General features: G+C 32.7%; 3 protein-coding genes across 5 annotated transcripts; 2 read left to right on the forward strand and 1 right to left on the reverse strand.

The window, feature by feature from the left end:
- Positions 1-5,471: 5,471 nt before the first annotated feature.
- Positions 5,472-8,265, forward strand: LOC106767554 (VAN3-binding protein). The gene is made up of 8 exons (XM_014652476.2): positions 5,472-5,757; positions 5,969-6,040; positions 6,124-6,192; positions 6,310-6,667; positions 7,088-7,255; positions 7,392-7,441; positions 7,785-7,833; positions 7,930-8,265. Exons 1-8 carry the CDS (start codon positions 5,572-5,574, stop codon positions 8,139-8,141), a joined length of 1,164 nt encoding a protein of 387 aa, XP_014507962.1. The 5' UTR covers positions 5,472-5,571; the 3' UTR covers positions 8,142-8,265.
- Positions 8,266-11,396: 3,131 nt separating this feature from the next.
- Positions 11,397-15,219, forward strand: LOC106768636 (GPI mannosyltransferase 3). Of its 3 annotated transcripts, none has more exons than XM_014653886.2 (9): positions 11,397-11,720; positions 11,807-11,924; positions 12,374-12,478; positions 12,610-12,893; positions 13,485-13,766; positions 13,860-14,061; positions 14,430-14,581; positions 14,662-14,824; positions 14,930-15,219. In XM_014653886.2, exons 1-9 carry the CDS (start codon positions 11,497-11,499, stop codon positions 15,008-15,010), a joined length of 1,611 nt encoding a protein of 536 aa, XP_014509372.1. In that variant the 5' UTR covers positions 11,397-11,496; the 3' UTR covers positions 15,011-15,219. The 3 variants fall into 3 exon arrangements, with proteins under 3 accessions (XP_014509372.1, XP_022639585.1, XP_022639586.1); XM_022783865.1 differs by having other exon boundaries at positions 11,599-11,720; positions 11,838-11,924; XM_022783864.1 differs by lacking the exon at positions 13,485-13,766 and having other exon boundaries at positions 11,398-11,720.
- LOC106768637 lies at positions 15,169-18,230 on the reverse strand. The gene is made up of 5 exons (XM_014653887.2): positions 17,879-18,230; positions 17,582-17,737; positions 17,024-17,119; positions 16,751-16,871; positions 15,169-15,520 (listed from the first exon to the last, which is right to left on the reverse strand). Exons 1-5 carry the CDS (start codon positions 18,218-18,220, stop codon positions 15,366-15,368), a joined length of 870 nt encoding a protein of 289 aa, XP_014509373.2. The 5' UTR covers positions 18,221-18,230; the 3' UTR covers positions 15,169-15,365.
- Positions 18,231-19,629: the final 1,399 nt, after the last annotated feature.

The following is a 19,629-nucleotide window of genomic DNA, read 5'->3' on the forward strand; positions in this document are numbered from 1 at the left end:
CACTCTCAATTACCCACAAATCTACTCAAAAAAACAACAAAAAAATTACTCTCAAATCCACTCAAATCCATTCAAATCATCTCCCCCAAATCATCTTCTTCAAATTCATCCAAAAGAACACAGCCTAAAAGATTATATACCAATTTGAATTCCGCTTATTTTATAAAAGTTAAATTTATTATTGATTAATTATTATTCTGTACTTTGTTCATGGTATATAAGGAAAAGGTTAACTTGATTGTTTGGACGTGATTGATTTAAACTTATGATGAAAAATGGGTTACTATGATTTGATTCATTCAGTGTTTAATAGAAAAAACATTGATCCGACTTTACCCACCAACTACGAATCATGAGTCTTAGTCATCTCCGGTACCTGTAATCCTCCTTCATAACTCAAATGAAGGGTCTATTTGAGGCATCCAAACCAAGGCCAAATCTATCTCTGTGTACTGGTTTTGCACAACAAACACGACCAAGTTCGTTGATGAGCGACCCGGTTCATTGCGGACCAAGTCACAAATAAATTCCTCTAACAATACTTTTATTCATAAAATAATAACCAAATTTGTCTAAAATAATTGCCTAACTTATCCAAATAAAAATTAGGTTCACATAAACATTATTGATGTTAATGCTCGGTATAAGTTGAAGTTTTCAAAATCTAATCTATATCCAAATTAAATTTAATAAAATAGGCCGAATCTATAATTTAAATCAATTTTGACTAGTTTAATTAGATTTAAAATTTTTACAATTCAATTTAAATTGAATTACATCTGCCTGCAGTGAATTTACTTTGTTAATTAAATTAAATCGAGATTGATATAATATATTTAATTATTATATTTATTAGAGATATGTGAGACTCAGTTGACTTGATTTTAAATTTGAATTGATTTGTCACGACTTTTGATCAGTTTAGTTTGACTAAATTTTCAACTGGACTAACGTTGAGTCAATTTTCGATCGAGATTGACTTTGTTTAACCTTCGATTGAGGTCGACTTTAAGTTTTGACACATGTCAAAGTCAATTTAATTCGAACTTTGACCGAGACTAACTTAGTTTGATCTTTGATAGTGATCAACTTAGTCAACCTTTGACACAAGCTAACTCGGTCGACCTTTTGTCCAAACTAGCTCATTTTGACTTTCGACCAAAGACAACTCGATTTGAACTTCAATCTAAGTTGATTTAACTCTATAATTAATTCAATCTAACTTGGTTGACATTCAACTCAGATTGTCTCGGTCAACTTCAGTTCAAGTTAATTTAACTCAATCTTACCCACACAGTTCGACCTTTAGCCGTAATTGACATGATTAGACATTTGGCTCAAGATAACTTGACTTTACATATGACCTAAGATGACTCAACTTGATGTTTCACTTCAGCTAACTTGTTTGATCTACGACATGTCTCGACCTTCAATCATAACTTACTCAAGCCGACTTAGCTCAATATTTCGATCTAAGTCGACTCAAACTTTAACTTAAACAAACTCAAGTATACTTAAGTCCACTTAACACAACCATTCTCTCGTACTAACTTAATTGAATGTTCATCTTAGATTAAATCTGTTAATAATTAGCTATATATGTTAAATGATAATCAATTACTAAAGAAAGAAAGAATTCTTTCTATTTTTTTTACATGATGACATATACTTAAAACATAAAATATTAGATATTGTTTTTACGTACAATAATGATATTTCATTAGATGTAATCCCTTTATAAAAAATGGTTGTGATAGCTTATATTTCTTATTTTTCTTGAGAACATATTTGGTTATGTTTTTAGTCGTTGTCACTTTTTTTTGATATAAAAAAAAAAAACTATCTATTATGGTATAACGTATAACCATATGTTAAATTTTTAGTACCCATTAAAATGAAGCTAATTAAGTGATTTTTGAAGTTAAATTAAATTAAATTACATATATAGTGAATTTACTTTGTTAATTAAATTAAATCAAGATTGATCTAATATACTTAATTATTATATTTATTAGAGATATATATGAGACTCACTTGACTTGATTTTAAATTTGAATTGATTTGTCACAATTTTCAATAAGTTTGATTTGACTAAATTTTTAACTGGACTAACGTTGAGTCAATCTTCGATCGGGATTAACTTGGCTTAACCTTCGCTTGAGGTCGACTTTAAGTTTTAACACATGTCACTGTCAATTTAATTCGAACTTTGACCGAGACTAACTTAGTTTGATATTTGGCAGTGATTGACTTAGTCAACCTTTGACACAAGCTAACTCGGTCGACCTTTTGTCCAGACTAGATCATCTTGACTTTCGACCCAAGACAACTTGACTTGAACTTCAATCTAAGTTGACTTAACTCTATAATTAATTCAAGCTAACTTGGTTGACATTCAACCCAGATTGTCTTGGTCTACTTCAACTCAAGTTAATTTGACTCAACCTTACTCACATGGTTCGACCTTTAGCCCTAACTGACATGATTAGACATATGACTCAAGATGAATTGACTTTACATATGGCCTAGGATGACTCAACTTGACGTTTGACTTCAGCTGACTTGTTTGATCTACGACTTGAACAGACATGTCTCGACCTTCAATCATAACTTACTCAAGCCGACTTAGCTCAATCTTCCAGTCTAAATCAACTCAAACTTTAACTTAAACAAACTCAAGTATACTTAAGTCCACTTAACACAACCATTCTCTTGTACTAACTTAATTGAATGTTCATCTTAGATTAACTATGTTAATAATTAACTATGTTAAATGATAATCAATCATTAAAGAAAGAAAGAATTCTTTCTATTTTTTTTTTTACATGATGACATATAAAAACATAAAATATTAGATATTGTTTTTACGTACAATAATGATATTTCATTAGATGTAATCCATTTATAAAAAATGGTTGTGATAATTTATATTTCTTATTTTTCTTGAGAGCATATGGTTATGTTTTTAGTCGTTGTAACTTTTTTTTTTATATAAAAAAAACTATCTATTATGGTATAACGTATAACCATATGTTAAATTTTTAGTACCCATTAAAATGAAGCTAATTAAGTGATTTTTGAAGTTAAGTTTATCTACAGTTTTAATTTGGGTGGTGATCCATGAAAATGCACCCTATCAAATCTTTTTTTGTTGCACCCCATCAATAACTTTCGAGGAAAATTATTTCCGTAATGAAAGCGGGGAAAAGAATTTTCAAATTTGGTTTTATGTATTCCGAAAAAAAGAATTCTGGAATTATTGAGTGTTGGACTATGGTGCAGGAAGCAATAGCCCAAATATATAGACTACTTTGTTTCTCGGAGTCTTCTGAACTGCCTGGGAATACGAAAGAGTGAATGTGTTTTTTCTTTTTCTGTATTCTCGTGTTTTTTTAGGTATATTTTATTATTAGAAATTTTCGTACATTTATTTTTGCAGTTGTTATTCTTATGCGATTTTTAAGTTTTACATGATTAAATTAAATTTTAATTTTCTTTTATTGTAATTTTAACACTCTTTTTTTCATCTAAATGAGTTATCATTTTGGTGATTTTTGTATTTTTGGCTTAAAAAAAATATGAAGATTTATCTGGGCTCTAAATAATTTAACTAGAAATTGTCCTTTATAATAATAAAATAAGTAGGAATGCAGTGATCCTAGACATGTTTGGTAAAAGTTAGGAAGCAGGAGTGAGAAAGAATTATGGGAGCATGTAAAGTAAAATGTGTTAGGTTGGTGAGATGAAGGAAAAGGCTAATAGTGTTTTACTTAAATGAAAGATGATGATAGATTAAAATAGGTAAGCTTTACAGGGTCTTTGGAAGAGGATGAAAAGTGAATCTTTATCGTTATTAATTAACAAGTAATATGTAATAAAGTGTTTAATTATTCTAATGAAAAAAGTAAAACCATAATGATGGAAGTTACTTGGTTTGATTGATGAGAATGATGGATGTCTAGTTTGTATCTATCAAGAATGGCCCATGAGCATGCTAGGTTATGATGGCTCCCCACTTTTGTAGGGTGGTGGCCCTGACGAATTAGCCTTTAATTATTTTATCATCTCTTAAGTTTATGGCTTTGAATTAAAGAAAGGGTCCTCTTGCTCATTCTTTATACTAATCCCACAATCTTGTATTATGGCTACCATGTGTTATCTTCCCATTCGAATCTTGCTGACTTGTTTTCTGCAATCAAAATCTATAAGCCAAATAACCCTTTCGATATCAGGTAGGTCCTTCAGTTTCTGCATCATCAATTATATGAAGAGTAACGGCACTTTCCATCTGTAATATACTATTATTCCATCCTCTCTAATATTCTTGCTCCCCAGAAACCTTTCAGTATAACCAGATATTAGTCATTGGACTGTAGTAACTTGTGCCCAAAAATATCTCTACATAATCACTTTCCTTGCTTTTTATTCAAATAACATACAATGCATCAATATGATCCATCACAAGGAAGCATATCATACCCCTTTCTTTCTTCTGTCCACTTTTCCCATCTCCTATAATTTCCTTATCAAAATTTTCAACAGTAAAGTCAGTTACGGAATTCCAAATTCACAATAAGTCAACGGGTGACCGTTTTAGGTAAAAAACTGCCAAATTATTTTTACTCATAAAATAACTTTTAATATGGTTATGAAAATTAATTTAAAGATATTAGAATTAATTCTTTATCTTCTTTATTTAGGATATAATAGTTTAAATTTTGAATTATTTAAATAATACATTTAGAATATTGGGAGTTATCCAAAGATTATTTCTTTTTGTTTATTGAAAAAACATTCTTGAAGCACTTCAAAATGGATCCAAATAAATTTTTCTTCTTTTGATTGCAATCTCAAAAATTGTGGAATCAGAATGTGCATACAAAGCAAAATGAGTAATTTCCTTTTTATTAATTATCTCTACCACAACGTTTTTTTTATATATGTAGGTTTCTATCAAGAATTAACTAAGACATTAAAAGAAATAAAAAAAGTTGAATGACATAAAACATTGAACCTTGAGGTGGTGTGTGGTCTCTTGTATGGTTACTTATGCACAGTGGTGGTCAATCTTTTTAGTGTATCAGATTCAATGTTTTGTCTTGATGTCAGCTGAGACAAATATGTCCTATGACATTAATGGTAAAACCCAACTCATACTTGAATGGAAGAAAGATTCAAATCCAAACAAGTTAAAAGTCTAGTATTGAATAAAAATAAGAAAGTCTCTTATATGAATTACTGGTATATCAATGGCCAGTAAAAAATTCCAACAAAAAGGATGGTACCAATCTTAATGTGACAGGGTCGCGGTGGCATGTTCTGTTTAATGGGGTTATTGAGTATACTATACTGCATGTTTAAAAGACACTCCCTTTTACTTTTTTTTGGTGAGGCTAGTGGGGTTTGCAAAATCATTATATTGTTATCATGGTGATTTAGCATGTATAAATATGCATGCATGCTTGCCTACATTTATTCATATTTCAAAACCGTGTAGCTGGATACTCTCATCTTCTTCAACTCATTTCCAAGATATATATACTTTTGGTTGTGAAAATTTATCATATTAGAATGGCTTCCGATTTTAATCTATCCCCTTCAGATGCACATCCCGAGACTATGGATTTCCTTTCTCTTGCATGGTGTAACTTCGCTGTGCAAACTCTACAGCCTGAGCCTCAACATGGATCTGTTGTTCTGCTTGATAATAACTCCATGAAGCAATTAGAGCCTGGTAGCCCAAATGTCAATCCTTCGGTTAGTCAAACTATTTCAACTATTACAATACAATAATTCTAAATTCTTTTACATTATCTTTCTATTAATTCTTCAACTCTTTAATGTTTTTGCATCTTCATCTAATACCTGCAAAGTACAGGAGATTTAATAAGAGGATATAACCTATTTTGTTGTAATGCTATCAATCTACTCTCTGGTGCTGATTTTTATTTTTCAAATTTTGCAAAAGATGGAAAAGAGTGCTAGAGTGGACGGTGCCGATTTCAGGTCTTTGCCAGGATGGAAATCTAATAATGTAAAGGTAAGAAATTACAAGACAAGCAACTGATTCTTTATTGAGAATCGATCTTTCACGAATAGTTTTTCCGTTTTGAATTTTTTCAGTCATGGATATGGATGCAGCAAGCGATGCATCCTGAATTGAATTACAACAGCTGTTTCCGAAAGAAATGGGTATGTAATCCTATCATCTGTCTCAATCTCAGTGTTAGAGCTACATGTCTGTGTGTGTGAGTGTTAATAGTTCAGTTTTCATAAGTTAGTTTGTTGTGGTTACCACTTACCATGCAGGTGCCATGGAAGCAGATCATACCACTGAAAAGTGTTTCAATAAAGAAATGGTTCAAGGAAATAAAGATGAAGAAAAAAGAAGACCAGAGATTGCAAAGAGCAGAGGTGCATGCAGCAATATCAATTGCAGGGGTTGCAGCAGCTTTAGCTGCCATTGCTGCTGAAAATTCGAAAAAGGAATCAAATCAAGACAGAGATGCAGCAGTGGCCTCTGCTGCTGCCTTGGTAGCTGCACAGTGTGCAAAAGTAGCTGAAGCAATGGGGGCAAAGAAAGAACAGCTTAGCAGTGTAATTGGCTCAGCCATGAGTGGCACAAGTGCAAGTGATATCCTAACTCTCACTGCCGCAGCTGCAACATGTAATTTCCTTATTCTTAATTTTATTTCATTAATTTCTTTTAAATGCTTTTATGTTATTTAGAGAGGGGAGAGGGTGAAGATGAAAGATTTGGCTACAGATTTTGGAACTAAAACTCTTGTGTTGGTGGTGGCAAAAGTGTGGAAATTCCTGGTCCAATTTAGATTAAATGGTTCTTGACGTGTCTCTCCCCCATCAGAAAAGGCACTTTTTACCTTTATGGTTCATTTCCTCACATTCTTAAAATATTTATATGAATAAATTTGTAAGATAAAGTTCCACTTCACCTAACAAAAGAAACATGCAATTGAGGGAACGGAAGGAAACATATCTTTCTCATAATTCTGGTTTCGTTTTTGGAGTTCATGCACCATACTTTATGTACCATTATTTGGTGACCAAAACTGTTGGCGAATTGCAGCATTAAAAGGAGCAGCCACACTTAAAGTAAGATCAGGTTGCAAGAACAGACTGAATGGTGGAGTTCCTGTCTTGCCCCTTGAAGACAGCAATGATCTTGATTTTGACTTTGAGAAAGGCAGATCAATTCTTGCACAGGGAGCTGAGTTATATGTAGAAACACCAGAAGGTGAAGTTATGACACAGAAAAAGAACTGCTCTACAGTAGCATCCACTTATTACTATTAGCCTAAAGAAGAACTATGAACTATTAAGCATCATGTGATTTTCTAATTTATTCTTACTTCAATTATGTCTTTGAACAGGGAAGTACATGCCGAGATCAGTATCTGTAATCCTAAGCAGCGAAGCCAAGGTTAGGACCATAGATAACTTTTATGTTTATCTATCCACTCTTATTTGGCTCCGTAAGATTTTCAACTGAAAACACATCCAGAAAAATCGAAAAAGCTACTTTACATGGAGTGATCCAGCTCAGCTGATAATAATGATAATAGTATAATACACTTGCTAACCAAGCAAAGAATTAAAGACACCGAAAAGTCTAATAACTTGTTCAAGTAAACTTAAGGTGCTTTTAATTATTGAAACTTACGGAGTGCGAGTCTTGCCACTGAATTTTATGATTAGTTCAAATATTCAAATATTTCGAATGTCTCTCTAACTCACGGGGCAATGATCTCACTCTAAAACTACAGGTTGTACTTATGATGAGGAAGCATAATCTATTCAAAAGCAAGAAGGAGGGTAGGCGCATTTTTTTGGTTTTCCAATCAAATTCATTTCTTTTACTTAATTTAAACTTAGATCAGAAGGCACAATGACTTGCAAAACTTGCCACAGGAATTGTAATGACTCTGCATGCAGAACTGTACAAAGGTTCAGAAGCAGAGGATGCTGATACATGTTATCTGATTGTCTTGACAACAAGAGGAGGCGTTTTCAAGCTAGACATGGCGGATGATTACCGTCGTTACAAAACATGGTCCACAACCATCAATCATATGCTGAAGATTTCAGCTTCTTTTGCAAAATATGAGCTTCAATTTTATTGAAATAACTGCTGTCACCCCTTACCTTATGTACTCGTTTTGCTTCCTGTACCCTACATACATTTGTAACTATTACAACATATCGTCCCTACTGTTAAATTCCAGTTATCTGTGATATCTGTCTAAAATAATTTGTATATACGCACCATGTTAAACAAGGGTAGGGTACTGTCATTATACTATATACTTGAATTTGAAAGAGCATGCTTAATGAACAATATATTATGAATACAAAATGTGTGTTACAAGTGAACTTTAAATCGACTTGTAAAAAATATATGTCTAAAATGTCATTTGATTATGGCTTTAAGACACGCTTTGAGTGATATGTGTGAAGAAATAATGTTGTGGGGTGGCACCTTTTCCTGAGACAGGGCCAACCGGCTAACTGGTATCTTCTTTTTGGGTTTCAGTATTTCTTTAACCTCAATCCACGTTGTTCTCTGAAGCTGTATTTGGGACATGAATCGAACAAGATAAGCTTCCTCCTTTTTCACTTTTTTTTTTCTTAGACAAAAAGGTAGGCCACACCAACTACATGGTCCCCTTGTTACGTGAAAATTAGAGACACGGAGAGCGCAACTTTTGTTGGGTAACTCTTGTACTCTAACAGAATTCACCTATTCCCATTTTGTTTTATTAGCTTACATGAATTACATACATACAAAATAGCTTTAACGAATACATCGTATGCTCTTTAAACCAACAGTCTTTAAGGATGACAATTTTTAACGAAATTTCCCTGTTCCAATTTTGTTTTATTAGCTCACATGACTTGCATAAATGCATCAGCTTTTACCACTGCATATTATCAAGGTTTTTCATCATATGTTAGATCATAAAATCTCAATGCTATTATTAAAATATAATAATAAATTATTCTCACCTTATCTCAGTTGCAATTCCTGTTCAGTTGACCATCACCATTGAATTAATGATTTATATTAAATTTTAAAAAAATGCAATGTCCTCATTTGAGATTTTAGTTCCATAATGTTGTGTGGACAAAAGATTCTCTAATAAATGCTCCAAGTTAGAGAGTAATCAAAATATGATTAATTTCAAAAGTAAAGTTAAAACTTGATTAGTGTTGTATTTATAGGAATATTTTAAGAATAGTGAACCCTTACCTGAATAGGAATGTGTTGAATGCTCAATTGTCTTAGAGATAATTTTTTATATGGTCAAACACATTCAGGACAATGATTTACCTCTCTCAATAAAAATAATTTTGTGTTGAATATTAATTAAATTTACCTTCAATTTTAGCAAAAATATAAGTATACCATTACGAGTCTCAAGGAGTTACCTCTTTACTTAGCAACTCATAATAAATGTAAACAATACAATGTTTTAAAAAACCATGCTCTCTTATACTTTATAAAAATATTCAGTAAGAACAAAAAAGAGTGTTTATAAAAGTTTTCTCAAAAGATTTTCTAGATAGCTCTTTGTAGAAGTCCATAAAAACATAGATATAACTCATTTTTTGTATAAGTGCTTAACAATACACTTGTGGTTTCAAATGTTGAAGTTTTCTTCTTAGTTGGATATCTTTTATTGGCCCAAGTATCATGCTCTAGTGGAAAAGCTCTAATACTTAGAACATTTATGGCTTAACCTCATGGTTTAGTGTTTGAGGTTTTCTTTTTCAATGGTTTTGCTTTTATGGCTCAAACCTCACTTTTGCCGCTCAAATGTACTAGTAACAGTTTTGTCCAAAATTATTTGAAATTAATCTTTTTTTTTTTTCCACTTTGACTCTTTGTTGATGCTTGAAACTACAAAACAAACTAAATTGGAGTAAGTTTAACATAAATTAAACAAAATCAAAGCAAGATAAATACCAAATTTATCTCAAAATAAACTCATATTAAACACTTATCATATCTATCTCAAAATAAACTCACATTAAGTACTTATCATCGGTCCCGTCAATATTTGGTCGAATTGAATCCAACAAAAATTTGGTCGAATTCGGATGAGATGTACCTGGCTAAAATTCGGCAGAGTCGGCTTTAGTCGAAATCCAGCCTAATTCGGACAAATTCAGTAGTGTTTGCCTTAATCGAAATTTGACTGAATCCAACTGAGTTGATCACAACCTAAATTTGGTTAAATTTGGCCTAATTCGTCTCCACCTTTGCCTCGATCAACTCGTCTCTACTTTTGGCTTATAGCTCGTCTCAACCTTTGATCCATTCCATCTTGTTTCAACCCTTTGGTCTAAGTTAGTTCGTCTCAACATTCAAATTTGATATGCCTTTTTTTTGGCCTTGGCCCACCCTTTTCAACCATAAGATTGGGTCAATCTGTCTCGACCTTTGGCTTAGATTGATCTGTCATGATCTTTGGCTCAAGTCGATCCATCTCAATTTTCAACCTAGGTCGATCTTTTTCGACCTAACTGGAATTTTGATCAAGAAAATTAAATTTAAAATCTAGATTTTCCATATTTAAAAGTGAATATTAAAAAGAAGATATCCAATAAAAAAACATAAAATATAGGTTAGATTAAAAATCTAGATTTAATAAAAGGGATTTTAAATGGATTGGATTGTTAATAAAATGGATTTTGAATGAAGTGGATTTTTAGTGCAATAAATTTGGATGTTTTATCCACTCCTATTTTCTGGGACTATTGCTCCTTGCACCCATAATTAATAACTGCAATCCCACATTTACATGAAAAGATTTAAATATCTTTCACCATTGCATTACATTATCACGATCGCTTCTCTTATTGCTACCACCATCACTGTTACAGAGAAAAAAAAAAAAAAGAGAAAAGGAGAGAAACACTGAAAAGCATGAAGAAGAGGAAAAGAACATTCAGAGGAAGAAGAGAAAAATGTGGAAAAAAATAATTAATTTTTTTTTCGAAACTTATCTCATGAATTTCGGAGAAAAATTTCAAAAACATATTTTAGGATAATCTGAAAAAGTCTTTCCAAAAAGTATTATTATGAGTTTTGGAAATTTTGTTCCAAAATCTCATTCTAAAATTTTATTTGGAAAATTTTGAAAAGTTTGTTTGAAAAAGTTTCCTAAACATATAATCGAAAAGTCACTTTTATGGAGATAAAATGGTCATTTTGAAAATTTGAGGGAAGCAGAAAGAAGTTCTGGGGTGCGGGAAGTAAATCTAGTTTCTTGCGAGCTGGTCCATAACTGAAAAAATTGGCAAACCCAATTTGAGTCGGGTCATATCGAGAAAAATGCGGTTAGCACCCGAGTCCACGCTATTCATCCTGGAACTTCTTCCTTTTTTGTTCTTAGTGCAGAAAAAGAACACAAGTGACTGTAGTTCTTACTCTTTTCTAACGACAGAGGGAAACATATATCCCATCCTCAAATAATGAGACAGAGGCACAATAGCAACAAAGATGCAGATAAACAGAAATCCGAAGCTCTAACTTCATCAAAATCAGGTTCAGAGCACTCGCCATTCTGTTGTTCACACAAACGAATCTTCCTTCTCTGCTTGGCGTTCCGAATGGTGAATTCCGTTTTGGTGCAGACTTATTTCAACCCCGACGAACACTGGCAGGGCCCCGAGGTCGCGCACCGCGTCGCCTTTGGGTACGGTTCCATTAATTTCCATTCCATTTTTCCGTTAAACCTCCGTTTGTTTCTTCGCCGATGGCACGTAAACGCTGATCTGGCAGGTACGGTCACCTAACGTGGGAATGGAAACAGGGTATCCGAAGCTACTTGCATCCCTTGTTCTTCGTTCCGCTCTATAGGCTCCTCGCTTTATTGCATCTTGATACCCCTTGGCTTATGGTAAACACTTTAAATATAAATGTAGCAGCTTAACCAAACAATTCATGTATTCTTATTCTTATGCATTTCATAGGTATAGTTCCATTAATTATGGCTTTACCACCACTAATATGGAACTATTCCAATTTAAACATCAGTATTGAGGTTTGAGGTTTGTCTCAGTTGCAATACATTTCCAAAAAGAAATTTTTATTGCCAATAATAGTCTTCCTCCACTTGAATGATATTGTATCCTGTAATTAACTCTAATTTGAATTTAATAGTAATGTCCTACAGATATTTGTATTTTATACTGTCTTGTGATTGTTCTAGTATAAGATAAAGATTGTTAGTTTTTATAATAATTATTTTTAAATTCATTTCTGAGTGAATTTTAATTGATTTAATAGGTTAAAATCTTTATATTAACTGAAAATTAACCTATAGAATTTTTGTACTATATTTGTTAGATGAGGGCTCCACGTCTTCTTCAGTCTGTGTTCTCTGCAATTGGTGATTTATACTTGTACAAGCTCTCGGAGGTTCTTTTCGGTGATTCTGTTGCAAAATGGACAGTATCCTACGATTTTTCCTACTCTTTGTTTCTTAAATTGGGTGTGTTTAATGTTAGGAATTGTTGCTGCATTGCATTTTGTGTACTGTATTTAATTTTGTGTAATGTTATGAAAACTTAACTCTGTCTCAGCTCTTTTCGCAGTTGTTCAATTGGTTTATGTTTTATTGTTTTTCTCGAACGCTATCGAATAGCTTGGAGACTGTTCTTACACTTGTGTCTCTTTACTTTTGGCCCTGCATGAGATCTTCCAGCAACTATTCCTTTGTTTCAAGGAAGTGGGGTTTAGTTATGGCAGCAGTGGCTTGTGCTATCCGACCAACAAGTGCAATTACATGGTTGTATGTCGGTCTGCTTGAGCTTTTAAAGGCACGTGACAGATTCAAATTCATTTTTTTGGAGGTGGCTCCTATTGGGTATGTTTTGGGACTGTCTAAATACTCTGATTTTACCAGTTTATATTCTTAGAAAGCTTCTTGGCATCTGGGGATGAAGATATAAGGATACCTGAATTTTGTGTTATTTTCCTTGTGTTTCCCAATAACCAGGATTTATTCAGGCAGTAAGAATTTTTTTTTGAAGCGTATAAAATTTAATTACATTTCATATCTGAAAATAACATTAGTAACTCAAAAGTTAAGGTAAATTAATTTATCCAAATCTTTATAAAGTATCATAATCACTGCTTCTAATTAAAAGGAACTAGAAATTATTTTATATTGAATAATGTTTTTGTTGTCAACAAATTCAACTCATCACTCTCCTTAGCTCCCTTGGATGTGCCCAGGAGATTCACCTCATAAATTCTGTGACTTTTCCTTCTACATGAACATCGGACGACTCCTTTCTTGAAGGTTCACACATTTTACGATTTATTGTTATGAAAATACAATCTTGTCAAGGAATTGTGCTTTAAGAGTCGCGTCCGTTATCATATGTGAATTTTCTTTCTGCTCTCCTTGTCCCTGAAGACCTTATTTTATTAACACTTGGGTGCACTCCATCAGGATCCTGGTGCTTGGACTTACCTGCTTATTAGACCGTTTCATGTACGGCACATGGGTTCTAGTACCACTTAATTTTCTAAAATTCAATTTTCTCTCCTCGGGTGGAGACTATTATGGAACTCACAAGTGGCACTGGTACTTCACTCAGGGATTTACAGTTATGGTCCTCTCTTACTTACCATTTTGTATAGCTGGTATAATTTATTCCAAACAATGGAAGTTTTCTGGCCTTCTTGCATGGGTTTTAGGTTTCTACAGTTTATTAGGTCACAAAGAATTCAGGTATTTCAATCTTCAAATTTACATAAGCATGTTCATGTACCCCGGTTTCTTGGGTTTAGCTTGATCTGTGATAATGATCACTGTGAGGAACAGGTTTGTTTTGCCAGTTCTTCCTATAGCTCTGATGTTCTCTGGTTACTCTTTAGCTGCAATAGAAGATCCTGGTTCTGCAAGATATAAAGGAAAAGAATCTTCAAAATCGCATACCAGATGCCCGGGCAAGATGAAAATTGCTATCTTATTTTTGCTTGCTACCAATATTCCAATGGCTTTGTATATGAGTTTGGTTCATCAGGTCTCTCTCCTCTTCTCTCCCTCTCTTCACTTGGACTTGATGCTGCTAATAGATATTAAAGACATGTTTGGACAAATTTCTCCAAAAGAAATTATAGAAAAAAAAAATGAAACAAGTTTCTCCCCAACTTAAAATTAGTTTATGAAGCATAAGTTAATTTGTCAATTTTTTGTCATATTGTTTCTCTAAATTTTGTGCGCATAAGTTAATTTTAATTTTAATTCTTATGAAGAAGTTTGTCCAAACATGCTCTAATCTATTTAGAATCTTCTTTCAATTTGATGTGCTTGTTTATTATATCTAGAGTTTAGCAAAGCAATCTTATGTAAGAACCTACGATATTCAATATATTCTTTCTTTTCTGACAGAGAGGACCTGAGGATGTCATGAACCATCTTGCTAGAGAAGCTCTTCATGGTAAAGTGAGAAGCATCCTATTCCTAACGCCTTGCCATGCGACTCCATACTATTCCATGTTACATCATGACCTGCCAATGCAATTTCTGGACTGCACACCAAGGTTTGGAAGTTCGAATTGTCATTAATCTTGATTGGAAGTTAAATAAGTTCATAATTCATGTTAATGCATATTATTTGCAGTGAAGAGAAAGGGGTCCCCGATGACTCGGACCGTTTCTTGATGGACCCTGTTTCTTTTGTGTCTGAATATGCTAAAAACGTGTCTATGGCCAGCCACATAGTTTTATTTGATTCAGAAGAACAAAAGTTGAAGAACCTTTTAATTTCATTTGATTATATGGAGGTGATTGATTAGACTGTCCTAAGTTTATTTCTCAGTTTTTTTATTCGTCTTAATGTTGGTAATTTGTCCTTATCTTTTTAATTAAAATTGGGATTTCAACAACAGGGAAGAAGATTTTTTAACGCTCACTTCAAGGTAGATCGTGATCTTCAAGCTTCAGTTGTTGTCTACGTTCGAAGAAGATAGAATATTGATCTGATCTCCAGCAAATTTGGCTTTGTCACAGTTTAATTTATCATTTCACGTGCTGCAATCCAAATTTTGACTCCGGTAATTTGGTCCCTCGAATGATGAATTCATGTTGTCCGTTAATTTACTGCTTACCAGGAAATTTCAAGTAGAAATCTTGTAAATACTCTTTCAATATAATCATCAAGGGAAGCTATTCCATGCCATCTTATCTTAAAGATGACCCTCGTTAACCAGATTTGCTAAAATGGCAAAACACGTTACATTGACATGTTTTGAAAATTACTTGACAATAATACAGTAAACCATATACATACGAGATATATACGACAACACTGTTAAATTGGATCCTTCAAAGCCCTGACCATAGTAGAAGTCTTCGGGGTCGATCCAGAAACCGGGCCTGCCACGCGGGTTCATCACTTTCATAGACAAACCCACTTTTCATATACAATTTCTTTGCTGGTTCATTGTCGACAGCAACATGGACGTACAAATCTGTTATGCCTGACAGAACGATAAATATAAGTAAATGTAGTCAATTTTTGACTAGGAAAGTCCAATCTGAACTGTCCTGTAGAAATCAGGATGTCCTCGTTCATAAACTAAAATGGTTAAGGAAAAATAAAATTAACAGAATACTATATGAAGGCCAATAGTGCTTTACAACAAGGGAAGTCTTCATGGTCCACAAGAATATTCACTAAGCACAGAGCAAGGATAACGGAGATCACAATCGTTTCCCTTGATGTCTGATTCTTGGCATTGAAAAGTAATTAAACAAAAATCTCATCAACAGTAATAGATAACTAGCGGGGAAATTATTATTGTTGTGTTTGGCAATGCTGCCCTAGATAATATTTTGAATTGAGCCATGCATAACTTAAACTAGAATTGCAACCACTTGTGGATGAGTTCTCCAACCAAACCGAACAAAATTTTGAAAAATAGCCGGATTCTTACACAGCTGAATGATCAGAATCCGTGGAGTAGTTCAGTAAAAAAAAAAGGCCGTCTAAAATTATATCCTTAATGATCTCAATATATTAACCCACCCAATAAAGCATCAACATAATGACATGCAATAAGGGATAATATTTGATAATCTTTTTTGTTAAAACAGCATTGCTTTCTTTTCTTCCTCACGAGTATATGTTTAAATCACTATGTATAAAGACCTGAGATGCAGAGTAAAGTACAATTAAGAGAAGTTTTATACTTTGTTGAACTTTAGCAGACAAAGCTCTTAGAACGATTAACAAAGAACAGGGGATGTTCAATCATCAACAAGAATCGTTTTGTAGTGCTACGAGAATATTAGTCCAATGTAAACACATAACAGAGTAGTACAATCAATAATCATTTCCAAGACTTCCGAATGAACTCCTAATTATTTCCAAGATTTTGCTTGTTAGGAGTGAAAACTGGAGAGGGTGTAAATAAATTCTAAATTAAAAAAAAAAAAAAAAATCCTTATCAAAACAAAGATTAGGATTTAGAAATAAGTGTTGCCTGTGCATATAAGATAACTGTTTGTAAAATAATCTTTTGAATACACTATATTATTGTTTAAATTTATGAAACTTACTTGAGTCTCATTCGTGATTCAGTAATTTCAAATATTTTAAACAATAAAAGAGGATGTATTAGAAGAACTGTAGTTGGGAATATACTGTTAGCATTCTTCGTATGTGCACATCAATTGACCTAGCAGTTAAGCGTTTTTTGGATTCTTACCCCAATCATAGGCTACTAACTTTGACACTTCAAGAAGTGCATAACCCAACCCATTTCTGTGCAACTCTTCAGCAACACATACATTGCTGAGGTATGCCCTGGTGACATCAGCTCCAGTGACCTATAACAGTGAAACATTTAAACAGTTACACGGTGGCACTGTACAAAATCAGAAAGCAGAGAGACGATTTGCCAGTTTTCGTGTTAAAACTCAAAACCTCTGCTAGACAAAAACAAGCATACAAGTTTGGACATCAGGAGATAGGAAAATACCTCAGGCTTCAACCCCACAATTTCATCAGGAAGGCTCAAGCACTGATTAAGATCAAGAGTGCCAACTACAATCCGCTCCTCTCCGTTAGCAGAAAACTACAGTTAGATATGTTAAGAAACAAGAAACAGAACATATATACACAGAGATAATCCCTACTGTGACAGTTTATTTGATAGAATTGAGGTTTGAACTAAATTTTACAACAAATCTAAGCATAGTAAAAAGATAGGTATGATATCTCTCCATTTAATTTTAGCAATATCAATAATGGGTCATACAAGTATTGTAGTTTAAAGGCACCGGTTACAAATAAAAAATCGAAATTTGTTATTGGAATTCACATAACAAGTACTGCATTGAGAATGACAATAAAAAAATACATTAATAATGCTTTTGAATGAAAATTTTCTATTTTGAATTCCTTAACCGATGACTAAAGTTAGCAGTTGCTAAATGTTCATCTTCAAACATACATATCGGAAGGATTAGCATTGAACAACCCATCGATGAAGCGAATCGGAGCGACGCGAATGAAAGGAAGGAGGAAATAAACAAACCTTACAAGAAGAGATTAAATCATGGGAGAGGGAAGCGATGTGGGACAATGGAAGGGAAGCGTTAATGCAAGAGACTCTTCTGAAGGCCGTTCTTTTCCCCGAAACACGCTCCTTGAGTGCTTCGAACTCGCGCTCAGCCAAGTACCTCATATGATCCTAACACAACTTAACAAACACGAAATACGGCATGCATCGTGTTACATTACTTCATCACAATTCAATTGAATCAAGAAGAAGCAAGAATCTAAATTTGAGCCTCAAAGAAAATAAAGGAGAAGATTAGAATGAGAGACTGACTTGGACTCCGAAGGTGTCAGGGCGGAATTGATGGAAGGAACGAACGCGGAGACAGGCAGCGGCCCATAGCTCATCCTCGTACAAAGATTCAGCGATGGATAAGAGAGTGGTGTCGAGTTTTTGGGTGAAAATGTTGGTGGAAGCAGAGGAATGGATTTGGGTCCTGAGATTGACGGAGAAAGCACTTGTATTAGACGTCAACGGAAACCATGAGCGCGGAATTACTGGAGGACAGGAACAGAGAAAAGATAGAAGCGTCATTTTCTGTATTATCCTCTTTTCTTTCTCTCTAAACTCTTCCTTTACTTTATTTTTTTCTTTCTCACTGCAGCCCAGGCCCATTCTAAATAAATTAGATCTTCCATTTCCAATCTTAATTAATATTTCTTCCATACTGGTTGTCAACCACATTATCTCTCTCAATAAATAATAATGACAAAAAAAATCATACTTGTATATAAAATTTGTCATGCGTATTAAATAAATATTTTAATGGATAGAATAAATATGAACATTTAATTATCTACATATATTCATTTTTCATTAATAATTATTTATAAATTTTATTTAAATACTTTTTTTCTAAATTTAAGTATTCAAAATAAAATTATTAATATAAAAATATATTAATCATCCTGCCAACTCGTGTGTGTGTTTGTATCGATTGGATCTCTTACTATCCTGCCAACTCGTGGAAAACAAATTGAAAAGAATATCAAATTACAAAATTCAAAATTTTCTGCATGAAAAACTATACTTAATTACACAATAAAAACCACTTTCCATTGCATCATTCATAGTCAAACAAAATTTGTTTTCCTCGTATATAAGTACTTAATTACACAATATAAATCCTTTTTCCATTGCATCCTTCATAGTGAAAATGTCTTTTTCGCGGGTGCCAATAGAAATTGTAAGAATACCAAGGCGGAACTTTTGGGCCTTGAATGGGTCAGGTCATTATCAAGCTACACGTTTTGTTATGATCTATCACTGCGAATTCATGCTTGGACCATGGAATAGGAAAGATAAATATTTTGATGTTATCCAAAAGTATGATCAATGTTTAGTCTCAGGTTCCATATAATTCTTACTAAAAATATTATTCATATTTTTAACATGTTGATGTTTTCACTATTTTGTGCTGTAATGAATTTAAACATGTTGGTTCGTTCCTGAAGATATATATATCAATTGGTAGTACAAAATTGTGTGAATGGATACTTGGAGACTTACTTTAAAAAAAACACAACATGACAACGAATCAAATCGAACATAAATAATATTTACACGTAATTTTATCTGTAAAAAATCTGAATCACAATCTGTCAGCTATCCACACGAGTATTCATTAAAAAATACTCGCAAATATTTAAAAACCTATAAATATAAGCTGATATCCTAAAAAATATATATATACATTTTATATATTTTTAAATAAAACTACAAAATATATATAATGTAATATAAAATAAAATTTGATTTTAATTAAATTTATTCTAATAAAATATAAATTAATTTAATTTTAATTAAATTTAATTTTAAAAAACAGTTAATATAATTTTATTATATCCTCACATACATATATATATATATATATATATATATATATATATATATATATATGTATGTATGTATGTATTTTACGAATTTTTTTATCCTAATTAGACTGATAAATTAAATTATTAATAAGGTACTGAAAATTAGTTAGAGCAAAATTGTAGTAAATTAATGAGAATGGTTTAAATTGT

Source organism: Vigna radiata, chromosome 7, assembly GCF_000741045.1.
Source record: "Vigna radiata var. radiata cultivar VC1973A chromosome 7, Vradiata_ver6, whole genome shotgun sequence".
NCBI lineage: Eukaryota > Viridiplantae > Streptophyta > Magnoliopsida > Fabales > Fabaceae > Vigna > Vigna radiata.

Coding starts and splice junctions, on each gene's coding strand:
- LOC106768637 (XM_014653887.2), bottom strand. CDS start 18,220: ATGGGCCTGGGCTGCAGTGAGAAAGAAAAAAATAAAGTAAAGGAAGAG. Junction 17,738..17,878: donor CTGACACCTTCGGAGTCCAA/GTCAGTCTCTCA, acceptor AAGTTGTGTTAG/GATCATATGAGGTACTTGGC. Junction 16,872..17,023: donor TTGTGGGGTTGAAGCCTGAG/GTATTTTCCTAT, acceptor TCACTGTTATAG/GTCACTGGAGCTGATGTCAC.
- LOC106768636 (XM_014653886.2), top strand. CDS start 11,497: ATGAGACAGAGGCACAATAGCAACAAAGATGCAGATAAACAGAAATCC. Junction 11,721..11,806: donor GCGCACCGCGTCGCCTTTGG/GTACGGTTCCAT, acceptor CTGATCTGGCAG/GTACGGTCACCTAACGTGGG. Junction 11,925..12,373: donor TTGATACCCCTTGGCTTATG/GTAAACACTTTA, acceptor TATATTTGTTAG/ATGAGGGCTCCACGTCTTCT.
- LOC106767554 (XM_014652476.2), top strand. CDS start 5,572: ATGGCTTCCGATTTTAATCTATCCCCTTCAGATGCACATCCCGAGACT. Junction 6,668..7,087: donor CACTGCCGCAGCTGCAACAT/GTAATTTCCTTA, acceptor GGCGAATTGCAG/CATTAAAAGGAGCAGCCACA. Junction 7,834..7,929: donor ATTCAAAAGCAAGAAGGAGG/GTAGGCGCATTT, acceptor AACTTGCCACAG/GAATTGTAATGACTCTGCAT.